The sequence below is a fragment of the Brachycentrus maculatus genome, unplaced genomic scaffold, assembly GCF_059751285.1.
Source record: "Brachycentrus maculatus isolate JH-2025_06_01 unplaced genomic scaffold, ASM5975128v1 h1tg000157l, whole genome shotgun sequence".
In the NCBI taxonomy this organism is placed as follows: domain Eukaryota; kingdom Metazoa; phylum Arthropoda; class Insecta; order Trichoptera; family Brachycentridae; genus Brachycentrus; species Brachycentrus maculatus.
Genome location: NW_028280910.1, coordinates 2,068,066 through 2,088,503, shown reverse-complemented (window position 1 = coordinate 2,088,503; position 20,438 = coordinate 2,068,066). Strand labels below are relative to the sequence as shown.

The window sequence follows — 20,438 nt, the reverse complement described above, 5'->3', positions numbered from 1 at the left end:
TGAGATGAGATAAGCTTTTTATTGAGCAGAAACTCTTTCATTTCTTTGTGAGGTCCGAATCCTGGATTATAATCACATACATGAGAAACGCTAGAAAATATCCTATTCATTTTATTATTTAAGCTTATTATTTGATTAGTTATTTTATTTACAACATTTTGAGTGTGTCCAAATACTTGATATAGACGGTCATAAGCCTCTTAAATCTCAAGACCTCCATATTCTTCTTCATCTATGTTGAGATGTCAAAAAACAACACAAAAATAACTCCTATAGTTAAGATAATCTAGATTTCTGAAATGGAACTCGTACATATAACATAAATCTCATGACACTGTACATGTGAGTTCACTGGAGCCGTATTTGGTTGAATTGGGAAAGCTTTTATTTAAGAAGTTATTAGAAATAACTTAAATAAATATATAATGTAATGTGTGGTAGTAAGAACAATACATGGCTTAGGCATAAGTAAACCCCATCGCTTTGGGGTCGAGAGACAACATTTAGGTCTGCGAGAGATTCACCATCGTAAGTACAATATATGCTTATGTATATTACAGCGGTGGTGAGATATTGGGAGAAGCTGCTATAGACCAATGGTTCCCAAACTGGATCCTACCGACACCTAGGGTGCCTTGTGAAAGCTCAATTTCCGTCTCCAAATCCTTCAAAATTGCAAAAAACGAGGATGTATTTAAAAGCTTATTATCGAAATTTGACGACTCTCCTTTCTGACATCATTTTCCACTAAGTTAACCTCGATTGGATGTTAGACCTTTTTGAAAGTAAACCCACGACTTAATGTATCATCACGCTTCAGAATAGTAAGCAGAGACAATAGAACTCCACACGACTCTGTCTATGCAAACATTCGTCGCCTTTTCCACATTTATGAATCTCCTCATTCTAGACATGGACTTTTAAGTCGAAACTTGAATTAAACAACCACTTTTTAATAAATCGTTACAAAATTTCATTTTTATATTCGATCTTTTAAAGGTTATATTTAATGCCATCGCATTATCTTGTCTGGGGCCTACCCACGCTTCTGCGCCCTGTTCTAGGCCTCTGGTCAAGCACCTTTTTCGTCCATTGATTCTATGGGCCACATCTATTACCTTGGTCTTAAACCTTATCCAAACATTCGTTTTTCGGTCCCTAAGTGGTATGTTTTGAAAATAGGTGCCTGAGGCGAATACTAAGTATAAAGTGGTATGACTTCGTCAGAAATGACGATGTGAGGAGAAGAACTCAACAGCCCCTCATACTGGAAGTCCTAAAGAGGAGAAGGTGGACATGGTTGGCACATGTCCTTAGAATGCCACCTGAGAGCATCAACCCCTCATGTCTCTTCTTCCAACCCCGAGGATTCCGGCGCCCCGGGAGGCCGCTGACGACCATTCACCGACTATACTCAGCGAATCTTAAAGACGCCGGACTATCTGGGAGGAAGCCAAGGAGATGGCGCGTGACAGAGTGACTTGGAGACGTCTCGTGTTGGCCATATGCTCCACCTAGGGAGCGAATATGGAGAGAAGAAGAAGAAGAAGGGGTATATTTAGCATCCTTCGATTATTGTATTATTTTTATGCTGTTAAGTATTCCAAGATGTTTTACTTGGAGGTTCAATAGGTTAATAGTTTAGAAACCTGTGGTATAGATTCTAGACTTCTAGACCAAGGCTCTAGGGTGATTTATCATTTACCTGAACAAGACAAAGACGTACGTGTGAAATGAATAATACCTTATCCAAGGCGTTTTCTCAAACGCTACGTTCAATGAAATAAATGTAATATTTGCTGTCATTGTCTGCCGGTATGGTCTTCCATTTCCAAAACTACAAAATGGGAAGAAAATCATAAAAAAACATTGATGGATTTTTTTCTTATAAATCATGTATTATATATAAAAGAGGATGATACTTAGATTTTCTAGAAAAAAATCATTTTGGCGATGGTGGTTTCCAATTAGTTTTTCCTGAGTACCTCTTCAAACTCGCGTGTTGCGAGAATGATAAATATAAAAATTAAATAATTTAAATATTACTTTGTATTAAAATGAACGATAAATATACTTATAGTGATTTTAAAACAAAGTTACATTTTGATTATAAAATGGAAAATCACAAGGTAAGTGCTTCAAATAAATAAATTTAAAATAAATTAAATCTCACTAATACATTCGGCAGTCATTTTGTGGTAATGTATTTGAAAATTATGCGGAATGCATCGAAACATTTGTCACAATAGATTTTAAGAAATAGTGGTATTAATCAAATTTTTGAAACAGTCCTGAAATGCTTCTTTACGATGTTCTTCAGCTCCTTCGTCGCATTCGCCTTAATCCCGAGAATCGTCTCATATATTTTTCTTTTCAAAGGTCTTTTCAGTTTGGGGAACAAGAATAAGTCAGAAAGAACGAAATCTTGTGGGTAGGGAAGAACAGTGATAGAATGCTATTATGAATGATGATGGAATGATTATTCTGAAACCGGTGATCACGAATTAGTATTTTTCAAAATGGTATTACACAATTTAAACGATGAATGATAAGGAGAGTGTTAAAACTCTTCTTCTTCGACTTCTGAAACCTGAATAGGCTGGAGCTGATGAAACAATAACGCTCACGATAACGCTCCATCGACATCTGAAATTTGTTCTAGGACTGCTTCCAAAAGTGTAAACACCGTTGGGATAAGTATGTGCGTCAGGGAGGTGAATACTTTGAAGGGGACCCAGACATCGCTCACTCCTTTTAACAATGCCATATATCAAAAAACGTCAATTTTCAATTGTGCATGTTTTCGGAATGCCCAAAAAATGTACTTTATCCCAGCAAAAGCGGCATATTTTTAACTTAATATTTACCCGCTACAGGGCAAAATTTTTTGTTTTTGTATTTTAAAGAAAAGGTATTGCTTAGTTATTTTTTTAAAATAAACTTTATGTTTTCAAATGGAGAAAAAACATCCAGGCTTAACCTAAAAAGATCTGTTGCACAGTAATAAGTTCAGTAAGTGGGTTAATATCTATTTTTAAAACAATAATTATGTTTTTAAACTTAAAAAACGATCTCCTGAAAAGTTGAAAGGAGTGAGCGACATGTAACTTAGAAATAAAGTACATTTTGTTTTATGACGTCAGTCTACGTACTAATTGAACAGGCCAAGTGTGTTATACATGTATTAGGAACAATGATAGTACCTTGCGATACTCCGAATGAGCGTGGTATGTTTAGGTCTAGCTAAGTTCCGTAAGTTAGGGCATTAGTTGGTCCTGGTGCTTCGCTATGTGTTCGTTTGGGAATTAACTTCGAACTTGGTTAAAGTCTGACCTCCATTTGAAGTCAACGTATAGTGTTCATAGCGATGTTATTCATACCGTCTAATTGGTAGGGCTAAAAAATTATGCGCAGTGTAGAACAATTATTGTTGTAAAGTACGATAATAACAATATATTTAGATAATTTATGTAGCGCCATTTTTGTAAAATACTACCGGCTATAAAGGGCGCTCCGCCTCCGTAGTGTAATGGTCAGCATGCTCGGCTACCTTTCTGGAGGTCCCGGGTTTAATTCCCAGGGGGGTTTAATAAATATAAGTGATTTTTTCACTCTAATATTTATTCAATATTACACTGGACTGGTACCTGAAGTGGAGGGCTGATCAAATTTTCTTCATGTGTAATCGATCGAGGTAACACTGCGTTTATATGAAGCACTGCCCTATGCACCATTGGGGTGCTGTAAGGGATTAATTATATTATTATAAAGGGCGCTCAATTGTGTTTGAACTGGGGAAAAGAATATGGTGGAAATGATTTAGCAAATAAACGCATTTTTAATTTTTTTTATTCTAAAGATCTCACTAATAATAAATTTGAAAAAATCATTTAGTGCCATTTTTGCAAAATACTTCCTCAAGGGCGCTTGCTTCACTGTTTGATTTGATTGGGAAAAAGTGGATGGTGGAAATTATTTAGTAATCAAATGCGTTTTTAGTTTTTTCTAAAGATCATCCCATTCTACCTATTTTTAACTTTTAGTTTCTAAAAAGCTTCTTCTAAATGTTACAGATGCCTTCTTTAAACCCTTATCTACACCCGATGGCGCATAAGGCACTGCATTATGTAAACACAGTGTTATCTTGATCGCTAACATTAAGGAAGGGTGATCAGCCCTCCGCTTCAGGTCTAGGGTAATGTGAAATAAATATAATAGTGAAAAATCCCTTTTATTTATTTGACCCCCGCTAGGAATCGAACCCGGGCTCTTTAGTACGGTAGCCGAGCCTGCTGACCATTACACTACGGAGGCGGAAGAGGCGTTACAGATGTAAACATATAAAAATGCACGTATTTAACTGTACCCAGTATCAATATTTCAAAAATTCTCTGATAAACTTAAGGATATTTAAAATTCTGAACCAACGAATAATTACCTTTTTTTATAAATACAGATTGCGATAAAGTAAAATTTGAAATTAGAAAATTTGTCTATAGAAAGACATTTCTCATTTACCAATTACAAATTGGCATTTATTTATCAGATTGAACATAATTCCAACCCCTTGAAATACATTTTAAGGGATGTTGTTACCATTAAGGGCACGTATAATTAAACAGTCATGATTTCAAATGCTGTAATTCGGGCAGATTTTAAAACCCCTAATTAACGCGCGTTTTTCTCTCGTTTTCCGGATTTCAAAAGAGCTTTGTGATTTTATTAACGCGAGTAATTTATATTTCATCATACTGGGTGAGCGAAAACTGATGAAAATTATAAATATTTCATAAACGGCTTTACAAAGTGAAGTTATGACGATTTCATAGTCTAAAATAATAATTATAAATGCTCGTGTAGCACGAAAGTAATGTTATTTATGAATTTAAATATAACATATATGTATATATATATATATATATATATATATATATATATATATATATATATATATATATATATATATATATATATATATATATATATATATATATATATATATATATATATATATATATATGTTATATTTAAATACATGTATATATATATATATATATATATATATATATATATATATATATATATATATATATATATATATACATTCATAAATAAACAAAAACGTATTTGTGTGTGTACTATTTTTCTTAAAGGTGGGGACTGACCTTCACATTTCGTTACAGATTTACCATTATCTCCTTATCATTCATCCACCGATACCACTAATTGTTTTAGTGGCATTCCACAAAGTGAACGATGAATGATAAGCAGAGTATTATATTATCATAACATAAAAATAATAATGCTTTTCAAATAAAAATATATTAATCGTTTTTTCTTGTTCCACAGTTTAATGGTTAGCGCCTTTGGCTACCGTGTTGTAGATCGCGAGATCCCGTGGGGGGTCCAAATAAATCCTAGTAAATTTTGATCAAATATTTAATATTTACATAATATAACCCTGGACCGGTGGTACCTGAAATGGTTAATCACTTTTGCTTCGTGTATAAATGCAGAATTTTCTTGTTATTTCTCAATCTATAATTTATTTGAGATCAGCATAGACTTGTATAGTGATCACATAGTGTTCAAGTAATTAACGATCAAGATAACACTGCTTCTATACAAGGCATCACTGGATGCGGATAAGGATAGGAATATGTAGGAATTTCAAATCATTTACTTATAAAACTGTGTTTGTACTAGTATATGTATGAATTTATATATTAAACGTTAAAATCAAATACTGATTTTTTTAGTCTGCTGAATTGTATTTAATTGTTAAAAACACATAGAAATGTTTTAATAACATAAGTTTGAAAATGCCATAACAAGGCGAAACAGTTGTCATAAGTTTTATTTTTACGTGTTTTCAAAAATAAAATACAATTAAGAAGACTCTAAAAATATGTGTTTGATTTAACATGTAACTAACTAACTAACCATCACGCCTCTTCCCCGCAGGGGTAGGCAGAGAGAATAGAGCGCCACACCACTCTGTCCTTGCAAACATTATTCGCCTCTTCCACGTTCATGCATCTCCTCATACATACCCGCCGATTGTTACGACTTCTAACCTGACCACTTACAAGTACTTGGCATACTACAAGAGAGATCGCATTTCGACTGCATTCAGTCTACTTTCATCCTTCTTTTGCCAACTTCATGTTTCACTTCCATACATTAGAGTTGGAACCAGGACTCCGTTGTGCACTGCCAGTTTAGCTTCCACTGATAGGTTTTTATTTGCTATAACTGATTTCAGTGCACCATTCACTTTGTTCTCAGCATTCACTCTCCTTTCTATGTCTTTATCAATTTTTCCATCCCTAGAAAACATACTACCCAAATACACGAAATCATCTACCTGTTCCAAAATCTCTCCGTTTACTAATATTTCACATTCAGATCTGCATTCTTCTCTTTCAAAAACCATAATCATGGATTTGCTAACATTCATCAATAAATCACTTTCCTTGCACACATTATACACTTTTGTCACCAACATGTAATATATAAATTAAAATGGAGTTCTACAAATCAAACGCCAAATCTATAAACACCAGTACTCCTATGTTCGTATATCTCTAAATAAACAATTAACGTGAATAACGATTTTTAATTGACAAGCAATATGTGTTGAAAATATATAATAAAATATGAGAGCTTTTTCATTTTTAATTAAGTTTTGTGCATTATAATTGTCTGAAATTAAATTTCAGTGCTGAATTTCATAAATCATTGATATGAATTGAAATAAAAATATGATTTATGATTCTAGTGAATACATTAATTTTTGCGACAGCTGTTTCGCCATACGAGAGAATTAAATAAGTAACCTTTTTTAATAATTTAAAAAAATCAGTACAATCATAAATCGTGTTTTGATTTATATCAATTAAAACGTCGTAAAGTACCATTGAAATGTCCCCAAAACACTGATTTAAAAAAAAAACATTAAGGCTCAGTATTCGATAAATCGCTTAATTTTCTTAAAACTTAATTTTCTTTAAACAAAGGTAATATTCGACGTTATTATTTTTTTCTCAAATCACCGTTTTTGTACAGAAAATAAAAGCTTTTCTTCAAAATAAATATATGATTTTGAAAATAAAACAGTAATTGAAAGGTAGAGATTTAAAAAAAATATAATTTTTTTTCTTCAATACATTTTCTAAAAAATTTTTTTTTTTTATTGGGCGTGAACTGACGTTGGGTTTCAGCGCTGCTGGACGCTGATTGAATTCTATTAGTGCTAGTAAGGCCTAAAACCAACCCTTATGGCAACATTTAAAAAAAAAAATTCAAAAAATTAATTAATTAGTACCTACCTACAGTTTTTTTTTTTAATCTGAATCAATAGATCGATTATCATAATGATACCAGCATCTTCGAGACAAAAGATTTTTCACATAATTCTTTTTTATGTGAAATATTAAGATAAATAGGTAACTCGTTTATTGTTTTAAAATATTTTTTCCTACATTTTTTTTTAAACGAGTAACCCTCTCGTAAATTTCTTTTATAATTTATAAAGTACAATTGTTTCGGCTTGTTAGGGCATTATCAAACGAATGTGAAGATCATAAGAACGAAACATTTTTTCAAAAAAATAATACACCATTTTCTTTGAAATATTTAGATGCTTATAAAATATGAAAATCTTACAAAGGAACACTGTTAACATTTAATGTACAGATTTTTTTTAGAAAGCCAAATGTAATTATGTTTTAAGGTTGGGGAATAATTTGAGTATACATATTTCTTAACATTTAAGGTTGTAAGTAACCTTAAAAGTGCCTACAAATAAGGTTTTGCGCTATCAAAGAAGGAATGATGTAGCATTTTCCATATGAAAGCTTTGAAAAATCAATATTTCCACATTAGCAAGTTTGTGTAGAAAAATATAATATGAGCTTTTTTGCGCGTGCTTTAATAAAGAATTAATTTTACTGTGTATTCCAAAAGCATTATTTAAATTTACAAAAAAAATATTTCTTTAATTAAATAATATAAAATTATACTTAAAACCGTAACCATAACTTATACAGGGCGGCGAAAAATTAATCACCTATAGTCGAATGCGCTAGCACTACAGAATGTAGAATTTATGACGGGTTACTTAGTAAATTTAAAACGAGCTTATTCTAAGCTGTTAAACAGGCTTTACTAGAGGATACCGCAACAAAAGTTTACTTAATGCCTCACATCACTTTTTTTGGTATGACTTTATTATCATTGGAAGATTTTATTTTTTTCTCTGTAGTAAAGATGAATTGTTCATACATAATGCAAGCTAACTTAACTAAGCGTATTTACAACATCATTCTAAATAGGTACTTAGTACGAAAATTGCCTAGTAATTATTAAAATCACATCAATAAGTATTTAAAACTATTAGGTAAACAATAAACTTTTTTTTAATATTTTTTATGTGGTATTACACAATGTGAACGAATGATAAGAGATGTGTAAACTTACCGGTGTTCGTCTTTGGAGCTGGGAATGAATTTGATACACTCCCTCTTCTGGAAAGTCGCTTCTATCCAGGTCCGGGCTGTCTTCTGGAAAGAAGACAAAATATAAGTAAAATTGCCTTTATCATTCAACAATTTATTCAGACACTTCAACCTTACTAATTTTAAACTCTCCTTATCATTCATCGTTCACTTAGTGTAAAACCATTTAAAAATATATTACAGTAAGTGAACGGTGAATGATAAGGAGAGTGTTATATTACCTTACCATATAGGTAAACAATGTCTTTAAAATACAAAATATTTATAGGTTCAATATTCTATGTTTTCAATTTAAATAGGTTGCCGCGATTCGACCATTGACCTGAAAAAATAGTAATCATCACGCCGTTTCCCCGCAGGGGTAGGCAGGGAGAATAAAAAGCCACACCAATTTATCTTTATAACCAATCTTCGCTACATTCAAATTCATTCATTTCCTCATACACACCCCCGATTATTCTGACTCCTGACTACTTTAAGGAATTGGAAATGCATACTAGATTATACTAAGTTTTCTTTGGCCTCATACTGATATTTTAACTAAATGCGCCTAACAATTTTGTTTTACTGTTATTTCCTCACCGATCCATTCAATTTTCATGCCCAAACCATCTCAACACACGTTTTTCAATTGAATCGATAATGCTTGACTCAGCATCACATTCTTTCCTTTTATCACCATTGGAATAACACTCCATCATACATCATTTGCAACATACTTATCTGAGAGATCGTATTTCAAACGCACTCGGTTTATTTTTTAACCTATTTTGACAACTCTGTGCTTCACGTTTCCGTATATTAGGTTTGGAAATAGGACTCCGTTGTGTACTGCCAGTTAAGCTTTGACTGATAAGTTTTATTTGTTATGACTGATTTCAGTGTACAATTTACTCTGTTCCCAACATCCTCTCACCTTTTTTATCTTTATCAATCTTTTCAACCCTTGAAAACATATTCCTCAAATTTTATTTATTGTTTCGGCATTAACTTTGTGGTAAGACATGTTACAATGATTGAAGAAAACACTTGTTTTTTACCACTTGAGTTTTATTATAGACTACATGTTTCAGAAGTTAAACTTCCATCATTCAGGTCTGTATAATAAAATGTAGTCTATAATAAAACTCAAGTGGTAAAAAACAAGTGTTTTCTTTAATCATATTCCTCAAACATGCGAAATCATCAGAAAATCATATTCCATAAAAAATATAATATTTTTCTGATCTATTTTGACACGCTGAAAAAACAAATTTTATCGATACGAGTTTCCTGAAAAGTTTCTATCCAATATGCCAAATAAATATATTGCCATCTGAAATAATAAACTCATTGGTTCAGTATTAGGAAAACTCTTTCAGACGTTCAAGAAAAACAAATAATACGTACTTTCGAAAACAAATTGAAGCGTTCAAAGAAAATGTAAGCAAGCAATGTAAACACGAAGATAAGTTCGGTTTGATGAATCACGTTTAATACATTTTCTTGTGAAATTCAAGTTCCGCCGGAAACGTATATACAATATTATACATATACTCATATACAGGGTGGCGCAAAATTAATCACCCTAAAGGAAGATGTTATAATTTTTGCAAATGTCAATCATATTTAACGTTTGTAAACTAGACAGCTGCAGTATATAAACAAACTGATAAAACGGGCACAAATCGCTCACTCCTTTCAAGAACGTCATAAATCGACAATCGTCCATTTTCAGTTGTGCGTGTTTTCGGATTGCCCAGAAAATGTACTATATCCCAGCAAAAGAGGCATATTTTTAACTTAATATTTACCCGCTACAGGACAGAAAGTGTTGTTTTTGCATTTTGAAGAAAAGGTATTGTACAATTATTTTTTTTAAATATACTAAATTTTTTTCAAATGGTGAAAGAACCTTCAGGCTTTACCTAAAAAGATCTGTTGCACAGTAAAAAGTTCAATAAGTGGTTTATATTTATTTTTAATACATTGTATTATATTTTTAAACTTCAAAAACGTTCTCCTGAAAAATCAAGTTTTTTGATTTATGACGTTCTTGAAAGGAGTGAGCGATTTGTAAACTAGACAGCTGCAGCATAAAAACAAATTGATAAAACGGGCACAAATGTGTATCAACACTGGCGGTAGCCACTTGACGGAAATCATCTTGTTAATTTTTTTGTTTGGTAAAAAAGTTATTCAAAAACAAAATTGGACGATTACTTTTTCACAACTTTAAATTTGCTTGTATACTGCAGCTGTCTATTCAAATATGATTGACGTACGACGCTATTTGATTTTTTTTTTACATATTTCGATAGGGTGATTCATTTCGCGCCATTCTGTACAATATACAGATATTCAGTGATTAATATAAACATACATCATGAGAAATATTAATAGGATCGTATTTATGTATGCATTGTTTAAATTGATGTACACGCTTCCATCATCGTTCGCAAAAATACTAAAAATACAAATATAATTATATTACGGGAAACGTACGGGTAACATTACCGTATCTGTCGTATGTTTTTTAGATAAGAACTTTCGTAAAGGATCCTAAACGTTCAATGTCCTTTTTTTATATGTACGTATATAACCAAATAAACTTTTGAAGAAAACAGCATACATGCTTGTTAAATCGAGTCGTGTTCCAGTCGTGATAGCATCGCGATACGGGCATTTGGTTTTAGGGGTGGAATTACAGTGCAAAGATAAGGGATCGACTACGTAGCGAAGATAACTTTATCTTTATTTTTGGAATTTTATTCATAACAACATTGCCCCTTTTGATTCCGATCGTAAATTATGTATCTTATTTAAACTTTCAACCAATAAAACTTTCATTATCATCCATTGTTTACTTTGTGTAATACCACTTTTATAAAAAATTTTTCGTGACTACCGGTTTCGGAAAATCATTCCATCGTCAGGTCATTAGAATAAAATTATTACAATTCGACATTTGTATAAAAATAAAATTTTGAAAACAGAAAAAAGACAAATGAATCACAATGGGAATATTTATAGAAGTGAAATTTAACTTCGAGTCCACTTTTGACTTTTCACAATGTTATCAATACTTTTAATATTTATACAAATATTTCAACCAATAAATTATATTTCATTATTTCATACAAAACTCGTATAAGAAAATTAAATTTTTATTTAAGTTTTACTGAGTAAATACCACATTTTCTGAAAAATCTATTGTGACACGTATTTCGATGGATTCCACATCATTTTCAAACAGCGAATCGGAAATTGATGGAATTGAATGGGATGGATTAAAAACGGATAGATATTACCACAAAGTGACTGCAGAATCAATTAGTAAAAAAATTAAATTTCTTCTATCCATATCCGTACCCAAAAACCCATAAAACTAACTAACCATCACACCGCTCCCCCACAGGGGTAGGCTTTTTAAATCAAACACAGATTTTTTGAGTTTACTATGTTGTATTTTATTAAAAAAAAACTTACAAAAATTCATATTGTGACAATTGTTTCGCCTTGTTAGGGCATTATAAAACGAATGTTCTCCTCTTTAGTCCAACGTCTTTACTACTTGACCCCATTATGGGTCTTGAAATTGTCAGGATAGTGAAATAATCCCATATTCTTATGGGAGATATGATACGAACTATGTTGTATTTTATTTAAAAAAACACATAAAAATTCATATTGTGACAATTGTTTCGCCTAGTTATGGAATTTGCAAACGAACATTCGTTTGAATAAATTTTATCACAATAAAATAAAATCACAATTAAAATTAATACATAAATTTAAATAGAGTTCTAGAAAGTAATCGCCCAATCAATAAATAAAAAAAACGTCATTTTACATACCTGAACTACAAAAATCATTGAAAATTGCCATTATTATATATTTTTTGCATTTCATGAAAGAAAGAAGCTTTTTTTTATTCATATTTCATTAAAGCTCAGTACGAAAACGTCATCATTAGTCCAGATTTGTGATGCCAGTCTAACGACGCCGACCTGGTTGGCTAACCTAATCACCACTGAGAATTTCATATTAGGGGAAACGGTACAATAACTAGTCGTTCAGTAAATACGCTCAATTGTCATCCAAGACGTTCTTAAGTGGTCCAAAATGACAATAAAACGCATTTTTTCTTCATAGAAATATGACATGTTTGTCAAAATACGAAATAAGGTAAAAACTGAAAGAGATTCGAATGTAGAAGGCACCATAACACTGCACGATTTATTTTATTTGAAATCGAATAGTTTATGAAACTTTCATTATTTTTGGTTTTTAATTTAATTTAATTTGGAAATTTACATCAAGTTATTCAAATAAACGAGAATTACAGAATAAGACCACATATGCTAGCCAATGAAAGGTCACAGGCAGTATAAATGCTCAAAATATTATTCATATTTCTTTCCCATAAATATGACTTGTCTTTGTAAAAATACATATCAAAACAAATCCAGCGTATGTGTTTTTATAAAGATTTTGATACGTTGAAGTATTGTTTATACTAACTAACTGCTCTTCCGTGTATCCGCTTTATCTATGTATATATAATAATTATATATTCTCGTTGAGATATCCTGATATTATATGATGAAAAAGGGAAAATTTAGAGGGCAGGAAGTCCTTAAATTTGCCGCCGAAAAATGTGACCAGTTATTAAGAGCGGTCAGTTACTGGGAGTGGTCAGTGACACGCAGTCTCCCCTACATTTGGCGAGAAACAGTTGCGTGACGCGTCGAAGGGTGAAAGGTGAAGGCTGGTGACAGGAATTCGCGTGACGACCCCTACCTCGGCTCAACTACTCACCGAATCGAAACATCCCCCTAAAGCGAATCAAGCTCGACCGAGATTTTTCCTTCGACTTTTACTCGAGTCTTTAATTTCTTAATGTCAACCTTGCTAGAAATCATTTGTCTTCTTACTTTACTTAGCCAAAAAGACGTTTTTACTTTACTTTTTTATCCACCTGCGTAGCGTTGTGGCTAGCACTTTTGACAACCATACTGGAGGTCCCGGGTACTTTACCCAAGGGTGGTGAAAATAAATATAAGAAATAAAAATGGTCAATCATGGGTAGAATGGTGAATGTAATACGTATATAAAATGATTAATAAACCCCGCCTATGACAGGTCATACGCAGACTTCTATATTCACTTTTATCTAAGTTGATATGTCAATATATAAATAACTCCTCAGTGGAGAAACCAAGATTTGTGAACAAGGATTTGGACACATTCAAAACACGTTTTTTTCACTCCAATATTTATTTATTACTACCCCGGATTGGTACCTGAAGCGCGAAACTGATTATATAATAAAATAACGAAAAATTGCGACAATTTGAAGCAGTGCCTTATGCACCATTGGGGATGGATACGGGTTTCAAAAATACAGTTAAATGTGCCCTCTGTATGGGAAAACTCAGTAAACGCATATTATACTATTTTGAACATTTGAATTATGATGAAATAAATATATGGAAACGCATTTTTATATCTCAACACGTTGTCATTGAACCGTTCCATTAACGATTTTCCAGGGATTTTTTACATTTATTGCATTCATCATCCCCGTTGGATGGGAATATCTATCCAATTACCGGGAGCGTTTACCTGTCTAGGGCCCGCATCCAGGCATAACAGATTGATTCTCCCCTTTAGACTAACTAGAATGGGATGTGTTATGGCGCCATCGTGCGCAATCTGTTCCGAGTGCGCCCCTGCTTTGAGCAGTTAACCAAAGCAGAGGCGGAGTACGGCAAAAAGTTAATGGGTTATATTTTTTTAAATAATTTTACGTTCGTGCGTTATTTTCATCCGAAGCGAATTTGATTAATGGTCCGTTTCGAACAACGCATTTATGAAATTCTAAATTAACTACATTTTTTTGTGTTTTGAAATAATTCCCGAATTTTAGTGGAAAATGGAATTATTATATACAACTTTGCGACAAAGCAGTTAGTGTTTTAACTTATTCATATCATTCACAATTGTGAATAGAATAATTAGTCAAATTATAAGCTGCATAAAAAGTGGAAAAAAACATATAAGTAGTTGTTTTTCTTATATTTTAAAAATGCAGTTCCTCCAAGAAATGTTAGTACACTTAAATGTACAAAGTGATTTATTGAACCAGCCAAATGCCAGGTCGTAAGCACCTGGGATGCTCAGACTTTCATCGTCTTTTGTTAAAAAACGAAAGATGATCACTCGTCTCAAGTTGCGACACCGATAATAAAATATTTTAATTGAATTAAATAAAATTATATAGTTTTAAACAAAATATGAATATTTAGAGTATAATTTTTCTTGGTATGATTAATGTGACCATACATCCCGTTTTGATCGAGACCGTCCCGTTTTTAGATAGCCTGAACAACATATTTTTTTCATATTTATAATATTTATTCTTTTTAATAGATTTATATTATCCACTGACACTTCGTGATGGAATTGCATTTTTAATATATTATTAGATTAAAACCAATATTTTTAACTTTTTCACTTTATTTTTATTTGACCAGCGACCGGGTTTCGTCGTTACCGACATCACCAGTCTGATGATGTCGGTAACGACGAAACCCAGTCGCTGGTGAAATAAAAATAAAGTGGAAAAGCTAAAAATATTGGTTTTAATCTAATAATATATTTATTCTTTTGATTTTCTTTAGCAACATTCCTTTTCTTTTTATTAATACATAAAAACCAAAAGAAATAGTGTTTTCTTGAAAATACATACTAAAACGTAAAAATTGGTAGATGTCCCGTTTTGAGGACAAAAATAAATGGTCACGTCAATGCGTGTTTCGATGCATTCCGGATAAGTTTCACAAACAAAGTGTTTGAAATGATACTGAATGCATCGAAACACGTCTTTCAAAACATTCAAATAAATAGTGGTATTTACGAAGTAAAATTTTTAATAAAAATGGATGGATATTATCACAAAGTGATTGCTGAATCAATAAATGATAATATGGCCCACTAAGTAATGAATCAAACCGCTTAGTCAAGCCGAAATGAAATTATCATTATCGTATCACAAGAAAACCATAAAAAAGAGGGAAAAGTGCTTAACTTCACTATAGCTGTGCACAAAAGCTCTCGGGAGATTCAATAAAGGCGATAGACATCATAAACAATCTCAAAAGCGTAAACAAAGGAACTGACGTTCAGAAACAGTGTGGGGAAGATGATCATAAAAACTCCCTGCATAAATATTTGCATTTCGGTATTTTTACAGAACGCCACTCGAGAAAAAATGACTGGTTTGTTTCATAAATCGCAGACTTAATAAATACATCATCAATGGCAGTACATCAACGTCCGCTTTCAAATTACTACACGCTAAGTCTAAAGATAAGTCCCTTCTAACTAAAGAACAAACTCCTGTCAAGAAATAACTCCTGCAATTGGAGATAATCCAGATTTTGTGAACAAGTATTTGGACACACTCAAAATTTTGAAAATAAATTATCTGGTCAAGCTTAAATAATAAAAATGAAAATGATATTTTCTGGCGTTTCTCATGTGTGTATATAATCCAGGATTCGGACCTCACATACTAATAAAAGAGTTTCTGCTCAATAAAAAGCTTCTTTTCATCTCACCAATAGATGTCTCTAGTAAAGTTCTAGTGATTCAAGAACAATGTTTCAAAATTGGTTCATTCAATATCTGGACTCACTCGAAATGATGTGAATACTATTTTTTCTTCTTTGCTTGGGCGAGAGTTCATAGATAGCTTTAGCAGATTGAGGTTAAATTTTCTATTTTTCTTGGAAATTATTCTATTCTACTTAGGATGCCATATTTTTCAATATGGAAACTAATGTTTTATTTCTCGAATATGAACTATATGCTTGCTGTTTTATTAGAATATGTGCAATCACGTGAAATAATAAATGATGCATGTTCGCAAGTAGAGTGGCCGTTGATGTGGGTTAATGGAAGAATCGTGTAGCATGTATAAGATTTTTTCAATATTGTTTATAAAAATAAAGTAATTAAGCATCCATGCAACACCACGAGCTTTTAAAATGTAAGGGTTGCAAGATAAGTGTTATTACTCGATAATACCTCGTTTAAAGGAATGGATAAAAATGATCACGAGTGAGTACTGTGGATATTGTAAAATAGTTTTCATTTTAAATTTATTTCTTTCTTTTTTATGTGTACATTATGTTAAAATAGACTTAAAAACTGGGTGTAAATAGACAAGACACATAAGGTGGCTTTGTGGGTCTCAAAAAATGAAATATGTATAAAAACATGCTGAAAATATTTATGAATTTAAAAATAAATTAATATATGTGTGTACATATATCGCCCACTCCTTTCAAGAACGTCATAAATCAAAAATCTACAATTTTCAGCTGTGCATGTTTTCAGAATGCCCAGAAAATGTACTATATCCCAGCAAAAGAGGCATATTTTTGACTTAATATTTACCTACTACAGGGCTGTTTGTTGATTTTGCATTTTGAAGAAAATGTATTGCTTAATTATTTTTATTATCCAAAATATTTTTCAAGTGGATAAAAAAACCTTCAGATTTTACCTAAAAAGATCTGTTGCACAGTACAAAGTTCAATAAGTATCTTGATTTTTATTTTTAATACATTGTATTTTTTAAACTTTTAAAACGTTATACTGAAAAATCAGGTTTTTTAAATTTATTTATGACGTTCTTGAAAGGAGTGAGCGATATATGTACTTATGTATTTTTTTCAATTTTAATTGATTAAATTAATATTTAAAAAAAACATAGAAAAACGATATATATTAAGGACATTTAATTTCATTCACCATTCTAACCACGATTATCAACCACATTTCCCTACACGTCTTTTTTCATTTATCGAAATTCCTATTTTTGGATTTTTTATATCACCATTAGAAAATCCTAATGTTGGTGGCTGGTTGGTTGGGTGGTTTAAGTGATAATTCCTTATATCACCTGGTTTCGCCACAGTGCGAAATGAAACTCAAAAAAAAATAATTCGAAGGACCAGTCTTATGGTATTAACAATAAGACGACGATTCTACAAGGTAGAAATATTTAGATCGATTTGGAGTCGTGATACTCTCCCGAGTTAGTTCGATGATTTATGCTCGAACTTTCAAGTACCAAGGGAAGGCGAGTTCGATAAATATCAAATAGCACGTATGAATAAAGAACTAACCTTTTATTCTTATAGATGGTCTTGATCCAGCGCTGGGATCAGGGCGATTCTCTCTTGATGGTGGTGATGGGGTCACAAAATACAGCGAGGTATTCACAACAATTCAATATATAGAGCGCCCGCGTGAAGAGTCAAATTGCAACTGTTTTTTTTACTTTTGTTTTCTTTTTGGCAGTCGGGCGTCGTTCGAAATTCAAAACGTACTACCGACAAGTACCGGCCAAACCATGCCCCCCGCCTTGGAAGTTCCTAGAGCTTCCGAAACCGTCGACGCAAACCGAAAGAACCACGAACTCCAAAACGATCAAACACGAATGTTGAAGAGAGAGAAATAATATGGAAAAATACTTAAATAAAGGGATAATTAAATAATTCATTTCAATTTGAACCATAAGAGGTTTGAGGTAATTCTCTCAACACTTTCACTTGTTCGGAAACGTCCAATTCAATACAATTGGAAACTTAATGCAAAAACAAACAAACAAAAGAAAAACTGAGATAAAAAAAATGCAAAAACAATAGATAAACAAACTACTATTGATTTGGAATTGGACACAGTTTAACAACTGGCCTTTTGAAGCTGGTGGTTTGGGTTCTGACCAAAGCCACTCTGGCAATACCATCGGTGCCAGGGTATAATTCTTCTATTCTTCCTAGAGGCCAACGTAAAGGAGGGATGTCGTCTTGTATAATTAGAACTAAAGTACCCACAGTTACCGGGTGATCGGGTGTACACCACTTTTGGCGCACTTGCAATGTATGCAAGTATTCCAACCTCCACTTTTTCCAATATTCTTGGACTAAACTGTCTAATAACCGTTTACGATAACCTAGACTATAACCGTTTGTTTCCAATGCCGGAAGAGATTGCAAAGGTGTAGACATGAGAAAGTGGGCGGGAGTAAGGACTTCCGGATGAGGTTCGCCCGATAACACACAAAGGGGTCTAGAATTGAGGAGAGCCTCTATCTGTACTAATACCGTAAGGAGTTCTTCATAAGTCAGTAATTGACTTCCTATTACTCTATATAAGTGTGATTTGAAACTCTTAATATTTGACTCCCAGATTCCACCAAAATGTGGACTATGAGGTGGAATTAATTTCCATTCTATACGACGCTTAAGCATTTCTTTGCTTATAATATTGTGGTATTCCTGCGATACGGTTAACTTATAAATATCTTCTAACTGTGCCTTAGCTCCAATAAAATTTGTACCATTATCTGAGTACAAACATGATACAGGTCCTCTTCGCGACAAAAAACGTTTGAACGCGGCTAAGAAAGTATCGGAGGATAAGTCCGAAGCAAGTTCAATATGTACAGCCTTAGTTGTTAAGCAAATAAAAAGACACAGATAAGCCTTTTGAGAACGTTGTCCGCGCTTTCTAGTGAGAGTAATGTTTAGAGGACCCGCGTAATCAACACCTGTGTGGACAAAAGCTTTTGCCTCCTGTATCCGATATGATGGAAGATCAGCCATTTTCGGAGTTGGATGTGACGGAGACATGCGGAAGCAGGCATTGCATTTATTTACTCGCCCTCTAATGACGCTTCTGGCAGAAAGAATCCAAAATCTTTGGCGCAGGATAGACATAAGGAGTCCCGATCCCGTATGTAAGTGAAATTTGTGGTACCGATCTATTATTAAATCGACCACATGGTCTCGTTTTGGAAGAAGCGCTGGGTGTTTGGTTTCAAAAGGAAGATCTGCTTTGGATAATCTTCCTTCAATGCGTAAAATACCTTCTTCGTCTATAAAGGGACTCAGACGTTTCAACTGTTTTGATATGACCTGAGACCCCTTTAATTGGCTTATTTCGTCTGAAAAATGCATGCTTTGGACCGCTCTAATAACCACCTTCTTAGCTTCTATCAAATCTGAGACTGTAACTGTCACCGAACGAGGTAACCGTTTTAAAAAACGTAAACAATATACAATTATACGAAGAAGCCTGTCCCAACACGAGACTCTTTTAGACAATTCGTAAAACTCCAAACAATTATTAACGAATGTATTCGTTGTTAGAAAAACTTTAGAACGTTTGTATTCCAATTTTTTATCTTCGGATTCTTCAAAGGAAAATTTATTTATAGGCCACGTAGAGCAATCTTCCCTAGCCCACGGTGGACCGTTTAACCACAGAGGGTGGTCAATTAATTGCGCGGGTGTCAACCCGCGAGATATACAGTCGCTTGGATTTTGCTTACCATTGATATGGTAAAAATATTTGGGATCAAGAAGTTCTTGAATCTTGGTGATCCTATTTGCGACGAATGTGTCAAAACGATGTGGTGATGAGTGAGTCCAGTGTAGAGCGACTGTCGAGTCACTAAAGGCATATATATTTTTTACTGTACACCTTGAGGAAATTGTATCGATGACGAATTTAATAAGCTTTGCTAATAATAAGACTGCGCAAAGTTCTAATCGAGCTAAAGACACAATTTTGAGTGGAGCTACACGACTCTTGGCTAGAATAAGACTTATTTTATTGGGATTATTTGGAACTTCTATGCACGTATAAACACAGGCGCCGTACGCGCGTTCGCTGGCGTCTGCAAACCCTAATATGTTTAAAGTACATAATTCCGATTCAAAGCCTAAAAATCGAGGTAATTTAAATCCTTTTAGCAGAGGCAATTCTTTTAAGAACTTTTGCCAGGTAGTTTTTATTTCCTCAGGTGGCAATTCATCCCACCCTAACTTACGAATCCATAAAGCTTTGATTAATAATTTC

At 32.9% G+C, this 20,438-nt stretch overlaps 1 protein-coding gene across 1 annotated transcript in view; it reads right to left on the bottom strand.

The window, feature by feature from the left end:
* Positions 1-20,438, bottom strand: part of LOC148308594 (transient receptor potential cation channel trpm-like) — a 255,119-nt gene that overhangs the window by 162,934 nt on the left and 71,747 nt on the right. Inside the window, exon 3 of the mRNA XM_088261536.1 lies at positions 8,482-8,564. Coding sequence (XP_088117662.1) covers positions 8,482-8,564 — 83 coding nt within the window. The remainder of the gene's footprint in view (positions 1-8,481; positions 8,565-20,438) is intronic.